Genomic DNA, 7818 nt, shown 5'->3' with positions numbered 1-7818 from the left:
CTATTATTATAAGCAGATATAGTGGGCATGATATACAACCAATGCTAAGAGTTTAAAGAGGTCAACTTATGGGTGTGCAAAGGTAGACTTCTATTCATAACAATATAAGGTCCATAATTTATGAAAAATTCTACAAACATCCTTGAGTCTATTTTTAGACCCAAATAGCAAAGCCTTTAGTATATACTTACCTTGACAGTTTGCATGACATAATTATTTGCTCTATTATTTATAAGCAGATAGTGGGCATGATATACAACCAATGCTAAGAGTTTAAAGAGGTCAACTTATAGGTGTGCAAAGGTAGACTTCCATTTATATATATATGTAGAAGATGGTAACTATGGAGCTCTGAGTAAACCTAAGCATGTTAAAAGAATGAAATATTTTTTCGGCAGGACAATCTTAGAGGCAGACATCATGTAGCATATGGGTGTAAATTTCGACCCACATAGGCATTTGTTTTCATGAAGGGAATTTTTGTTGTGCAATATGGATAAGTGTGGCGGGAAGAAATTGTAGCCTATATCAGTACATATGTGGTGGTGGCAAAAATTCATAGTATGCATGTATTGATGTTTGATCCAGATAGCCATTATCATGGTGATGGTATATCTAAGAGTAGTGTAGGAATGATCTCTAGTTATAATTATTTAGAGTACATGTGAAGGATGTTAAGAGATGGTATGTCTAAGGGTAGTGTATAATGAACTCTGGTTATAATTATTTGGAGGACATGCAAAGGATGCTGAGAGATGCAATCTTCGCTCGTTTGCAATTCTAAATAATCATGGTCGACATGTCATGGCCGGAAAGTGTTGTTACATTTGTTATGCATTGCATGTGTGGGTGATGAAAAAACTTTCCCAACACATCAGCCTTTGTGTACAAGTCATGGTTGCACCTGACATGTGTGAAGTGCCACATTAGTGTGAAAAAGCCAAGGGCCACCTATTCCTATTAGAGCAAGTTGACTACCCATTACCATATTTCTCCACTCTTGTGTAACCACCTTCAACCTGTGCCAGTTCTGCCTCTACACTAATAACTGATTGGTCCACTTGATTCTGAGTGTTCCATCCTACTTAAACAAAGGAAAAATTAACAAACTGGGTGTACTAGACTCTAGTAATTCATGTGACTCACCTTTGTGTGGGTGAATATATTAGAACTATAGATCTTTGTGGATAAATATATTAGAACTAAAGTATAACTAATTATAAATATTGTGTAAAGTGTAAATGAATTGTTGAATCCAAATATTTACCATAAAGAATAAATAACCACACATTTAATAATTATACTAGATAATGACCTGCACATTTCTATTGATTTTGAAAGCTTGTGTTGTGCAAAGTGTAAATGCATTATTTTACCACACAGAAAAATAACCACACATTTAAAGATTAAAGCAATACAAGGCTTATTTAAGTTTAGTAACTCACATAGATTGTAAGGCTCGCCTTTGATTAGTAGGTCTCCCTCAGGTTACCTTTGATGAAAATTGTAGTTCTCCCTCAAGTTGTATACTTGTCTTGTGGATGGAAGAGAGAAAGAGAGAAACAAGATAGGGCAATGAGAGAGGAGAGGGTGGGAGGGGATAGGAATTCAAATCTCTCCACCGCTTATACAGATTTTAGAGTACACATATCTAGCTATCTTCCATCCTCCTATGTTGAAGACTTATTTCAAAGAGAAAGAGAGAAACAAGATATGGAAATGAGAGAGGAGGAGAGGGTGGGTTCGAGAGAGAAATTTAATTCTTAAGTGTAAAGTTGATGGTAGTACTAACTGCTACAAGGTAAGGCTTGTTGCAAAGGATTATTCTTAGAATAAGGGCATAGAGAATGATGAGGCCTTTAACCCCATGTCTTATATGACTATACTTCAGTGTATTATTGCATTGGTAGTGTAACATGGATGGAATATACATAAATTGGATATCAAGACTACTTGAATGGTGATTTGTATACTTCAGTGTATTATTGCATTGGTAGTGTAACATGGATGGAATATACATAAATTGGATATCAAGACTACTTGAATGGTGATTTGTATGAGGAGGTTCATGTATCTTAGTCTCGTGGTTTTGTCGAGGAGGAACACGATTCTAAAGTACAAAGGCTAAGAAAAGCTTTATATGGCCTTAAGAAGGCTCCCAGAACATGGTATTGGTTTCACAACATCCCATTTGTAATACTGCAATTGAGAGTATCCTCTATCCTCTACATATTGAGGAGCAAGAATTGTTTATTTGTCATCATTTTATATGTTGATGACATGTTGCTTATAGGCCCTAATTAGGAGAAGATTTTAGCTTTCAAGGCTGAATCACATGTTTCATTTGAGATAACAGATTTGGGCTCATTACATAAGTATTTGAATATGGAGTTTATGTAGTGTGATGATGGTATTATGATGTTACAGTCAAAGTACATATAGAAACTGCTTACACAGTTTTGTCTTGAAGGCTGTAAGTCTATTGCTATACACTAATAGAGAGACATGTTCTAGGCTCAATCTCCATGATGCAGGTGAATCATTTGATGCATCACTTTTAGTAAGCTTTTGGGTTCCTCAACTATCTATAAAAATACAAGAGCGAACATTTAGTTTGGGGTCTCCTAGTTAAGGAAGCATTATGAGGCTGCGCTAAGCATATTTTGATACTTTTTATAGGATACTCAATTCCTTCTATGCTAAGGAGGGTGATATTAAGCTACATGGCTCCGATTAGGCTGGATGTTATGCCATGTAGTGGCTTCGATTAGGCTGGATGTTATTCCATGTAGTGACTCCAATTGTTGCTGGATGTTATTCCATGTAGTGACTCCAATTGAGCTGGATGTTATGACACGTGTAGTGACTCCGATTGAGTTGGATGTTATGACATGTGTAGTGACTCCGATTGAGCTCTGGATCTTATGACATGCAAGTGTCCACCACTAATGGATCTTATGCCATGCAATGTCCACTAATGGATTTTACTTTCATCTTGGTGGTTCATATATATCATGACTTAGCAAGATGGTGGCCCCTTTATGCTGTAAAGCTAAGTATAGGAGTGTACCTTTTATAAAGTGACTGTGGAGTGTGTATGGCTTAGACACCTTTTTGTAATTCTTGGTGTTAGACATCAATTCCCCACCTCCATCTTCATTGACAACCATAGTGCATTGGAGATTATGAGAAACACGCTGCTTCATGCTTGCACAAAGCACATTATCATTATGTCATATGTTGGTGTAGGCTAATAATGGGCCGAGGTGCTTTTTTGCTCCTTATAGGAGGTTATTTTCCCTCGAGCATGTGTACAGAGTGAGTGTTTAAGTGATCTTATTATGTCACTTCACTTGTAGTTCACTTATTATCATCAATCTAATTTGAGTGTTGTGCTTCTCTGTATCTTTGTTTGCTTGTTTGCATCTGTGTGTGTTGCTACCTTTGTCTCCACTCCAACATATATGTGATCTTTATGAGTATACCTTTATGAGTATACCTTTATGAGTATACTATTTCTAAGCGTAACTATGTATATGTGTCATGTTAAATTTATTACATGATTTTAGGAGCTTATATGAGATAATATATATATATAAAAAGCATCTTATGTAGATATCATTTTATAACACTTTGCACACATATACATAATTTTGAAGACTTTTGTAAGTAATTTTCAAGGATAAATGGGGATAAATATTATAAAATTATAATATATATGCCACATCCAACATTTTTGTTGGCATATATAGAAAAGGTATTATTTGTACATAGTACTACACATCATAAGAATGAAAATTCACTTGTACAAAGGGTGGTTATCATAAGATTTTAGCCAGCTAACAGACGGATGATAAGGACTGAACCAATGAAAATGCCTATGCTTCGAATTAGATTCTGCAAAGTAAACCAAACAAATAAAAGAGAATCAGGAGTGTATCTCTATGTTTACCTAGCATAAATGTTTTCTTTTAGTACCATATTTATTTCATATATGAATGCCGAATTTTCATTAAAAAAATTCATGGTTTATCTTGCCTAATGTTTAGAGATCACTTATATAAGCTTCCCTAAAATTTAGAAATCTTTAAATCACAAAGAATGTGAATAAGGCTTCAAAGTTGTCTATATCTTGAAGGTATTTTTTGTAAATACTAATAATTTAATTATTTATCTTCTTTCAAATAATTAATGCCAAAATTTTAGATTAAACGATGATGAGATTATGAGTCACATGCATCCATACATGTACTCAAGGGTATATAAGCTATACATCACATGTATCTTTTCAATCTCCATAGGGAGTTCATAAATCCACAAGAAGTAAGAAGTTCATCAATTTTGTTGTTGATTGTTGTAGGAAATCTATACTTGCTTCCTTTACAAATTTCACCCATACTTAAAGGAGACATGCATGAAATCTATTAAATTGAAGCACCCTTGAAGTTGGCAATTGTAGTATTATTCCAAGTGATTTTTCTTAGTAGTCCATAATTCACACCTCAATATAATACCATTGTGAAGTATTGCGATACATGTTAACTTTATTAGAGTAATTATACTTCTTTCAAGTGAAAATTGATTAAAATAGAGGAACCATTGTAGAAGAATGATATGTTTTAGCATAACCATGTGATGAGCTATTCAGAAACAATGAAACAAATGGGCATGGAGTGATTTAGTTACATGATGATTGTCTATAATTGAACCTTTCTCATACCATCAAGGCTTCTTCCTTAATGTAATAATTTGTGTATAAACCTATGCATACTTACACACCCAAACCATGACTAGCCCTTTTGAGAATAGGACTCATTAACTACTTGCACATAGGTAGCCCATAACTCTACCCAAGAGGCTTCCAATTTCTCTACTGCCATACCGTGCCGGTTTCAAATTTGGATAGTTGTTGAGAGGCAGTTTGTTTCGATAGTTTCGCCATGTTTGCCTCCTCGCCATCTATTATTGCTTCAGGAGCAAGGAATTTAATGTAGTCAGCTGTAATTAGGGCACAAAATAAAAATCCATGGTCAGCAAAGGGTATTCATTAGTTGGATAGGAGAGATGGTGATGCTAATACATGTCATTAAGATGGGAGCCAACAATACCTCCTCACCCTCGTCCCCAACCTTATAACCAAAACACACACACACACAAAAAGGATCGAAACCTTGCATTGGAGATTGATTATAACTCTTATAACTCACATATACTCAACGATACCCCCTCATTTTCAAACCAAAACACACACCAAAAAAAAAGAATCCAAGCCTTGCATTGGGTGGAGACTAATTTAAAGACTCTAATCCTCACATATACCCAACAATATCCCCTAATCCCACACACACAAATAAAGGATCGAGACCTTGTAATTAAAAGCAAGGAAGAATTTGGGACCCATATTGAAGATTGATAATAAATATATTTCACTCACATATACAAACACACACCAAAACAAACAAACACAAACCAAAACAAGAGAGAGAGAGAGAGAGAGAGACAGAGACAGAGACAGAGAGAGAGAGAGAATCCCATGGGACATTAATGAGATGAAAAGAAAAGCATGAAATGGACGAGAGCCAACAGTCACTTACAAATGATGGAAGAGATCTTGTCTTTGCTAGAGTCGATGAAGGTGACGAGTTGGTCCTTGAGATCGGGAGAAACGCGGGTGGTATCGACGCGGTTGAGGCTTCGGCCCAGGGTGGATCTGATATCCTGCAAACGAGATCCGCCGCCGGTGGAAGGGGGAGCCAAGGGGGGCAGGGCGTCCACCACGCCCCTCTTCAGCTCCTCCAGCTCGGAGGAGATGGCCGATTGGATGAGTTGCACCGTGAAGGCCTGCCACCTCTCCCTCTCCTTCAGCCGGCCCATCTCCATCCACGGGCTTGCATACCTTGGCAGCCCCGCTCTGTAACTCCGGTCGACGCTCGCCTCAGAGCTGCTGCTAGCTGCGGCCACCATCGCTGCTTGGAGGAGGAAGGTGGGTTTCTGTGATCAAGGGAGGGAGGCTAGCTAGCTGCCTTTCAAATAACCTTAGGCTAGCACCCCATATTATCACAATGGACTGTTTTGCACGCACGCACGCACGCACGCACGCTAGCCCTCCCTACATCATGAAACGCATCGAATAAAGACTTCCTTCCATCGTACACAAAACCAAAGCTACTCCCTCCTACTTACATATTGGATTGCGTGAGAAGCCAAGCATTTACATGCTCTTCACAAGTTACCTTTACAAACTTGAAGGGGTTGCAACTTACACAAATGAATATATTCGCCCCTCCCCCCACCTTGGGCCAACTCCTTATTGGCTTGCCAATGGGTATGCCATAGGGCTAGATTGTGTTTAAAAAACTTTATAAGTATCTTTTCGACTATCACAAAAATATGCATTCTATACTATTTTCACAAGGTAAGGGGGATAGTAGCCCAGTAGTAAAGCTTCGGCTTCAAAAGTTGGGTACATGGGTTCAATACTCGATCCCCCTTCCTCCATCGTCTCTACTCACGATAAGGTGCGGGGTTAAAAAAAACAACCTCTTTGTAATATTCAATACTCGATCCCCCCTTCTCTACACCATAAGAGGTGTGGGGTTTTTAATAAAACCTCCTGGTAATACACAAAAAATCAAATTCTTGTAAAAAAAGCTCTAAGCATTTAAATGAGCACTGTATGCATTGTTTCAATTGGTCAACAATAAACAATTTAAAAAACACTTAATTACTTACATCACCATCATTAACTAGGATTACAACTCTTAATCATCTCCCAAATATGCTCCAGCACAAAAAAGACGAAAGGATACGGTGCTGAATGCTCAACAACGGGAAAATATAAGAAGAGAAGGGCTCCAACATATTGACTTATGGTGTGATGGAAGTATATATCCAAAATGTCTAGTAAAAAACTCTACACCTCCATTTGTCAATCCAACCACACTACTAAGGTTTGCGGGCGATGGACAAAATGGACTTCTTGGTTATATTTCAGCACAGTCTGCATTTGCAGAAACATATAAAACAATGTACCTACAAGAAAAGGGGGCCAGGATTCAAGAGATAGCTATTCGTGCAAAATTGGAGCAGCAGTTGCAGAATGAAATTGAGGAGAATTCAAAGAGTAAAAAAGAGTTGACAAGATCAAGAAGGAAGAGAACCGTGCTTGGAGATAGACAACGAAGTAGGAAGATTAAAAACATTGCAAATTTGAAGGCTGGGACTGGTGGATGCAAGCGAAGAATTCAAGAAGCAAGGTTAGTTTGTAATTTTTTATTTTTTATACTCAAAAATGCTCTCAAATGACTATATCTATTTTGTCCATTAACGTAAAACATGTGAAGAAGATCAAAGGAAAACCTCATTTATCACACCTTGGAGTGTGTATGCCTATAGGGTGATGCCAAAGTATGGATGCCCAGCAATTTGGTCTACCCAAGGCATGGAGAAGTCTCACTACATGGCACGTAATGCATTTTTCAGACACACACAGCACTATGGAGGGAGTCAAAAGGCAAATAGTCTGAAGGAAGTCTTCCAATGGTTTTACCGAGGCATTCTACAAAGGCTGCATGCTAAAAGAAAAGTTGCTAGTTCCAAAGTCAAGCTTGCTTTTATTCTAGCCCAAAAGCAAAGACGAAGACAAACTTTGGATAATTCAATGGCAGCAGAGAGACATAGACAATGGAGGGATTCGAAGATATTTAGAAACCATAAATAGACAAGTAAACATGAATAGCAGTTTGTAACTTATTGGTGTTATGTCCACATGTTTTCAAACTCAATCAATAGATTTTTATTCTGTGGAACAAGTGACTC

The 7818-nt window shown here is 37.4% G+C and overlaps 1 protein-coding gene across 1 annotated transcript; it reads right to left on the bottom strand.

Moving 5' to 3' along the window:
• Nucleotides 1–3728: 3728 nt before the first annotated feature.
• On the bottom strand, nucleotides 3729–6077 carry LOC147607281 (uncharacterized). Its single transcript, XM_086790409.1, has 3 exons — nucleotides 5595–6077; nucleotides 4883–4998; nucleotides 3729–3897 (listed from the first exon to the last, which is right to left on the bottom strand). Exons 1-3 carry the CDS (start codon nucleotides 5962–5964, stop codon nucleotides 3832–3834), a joined length of 552 nt encoding a protein of 183 aa, XP_086646535.1. The 5' UTR covers nucleotides 5965–6077; the 3' UTR covers nucleotides 3729–3831.
• Nucleotides 6078–7818: the final 1741 nt, after the last annotated feature.

This window comes from Cibotium barometz, chromosome 55, assembly GCF_041138505.1.
Source record: "Cibotium barometz isolate CiBa-2024 chromosome 55, ASM4113850v1, whole genome shotgun sequence".
NCBI lineage: Eukaryota > Viridiplantae > Streptophyta > Polypodiopsida > Cyatheales > Cibotiaceae > Cibotium > Cibotium barometz.
Note: the sequence above shows the minus strand (reverse complement) of the source record. Positions and strands in the feature narration are given on the sequence as shown.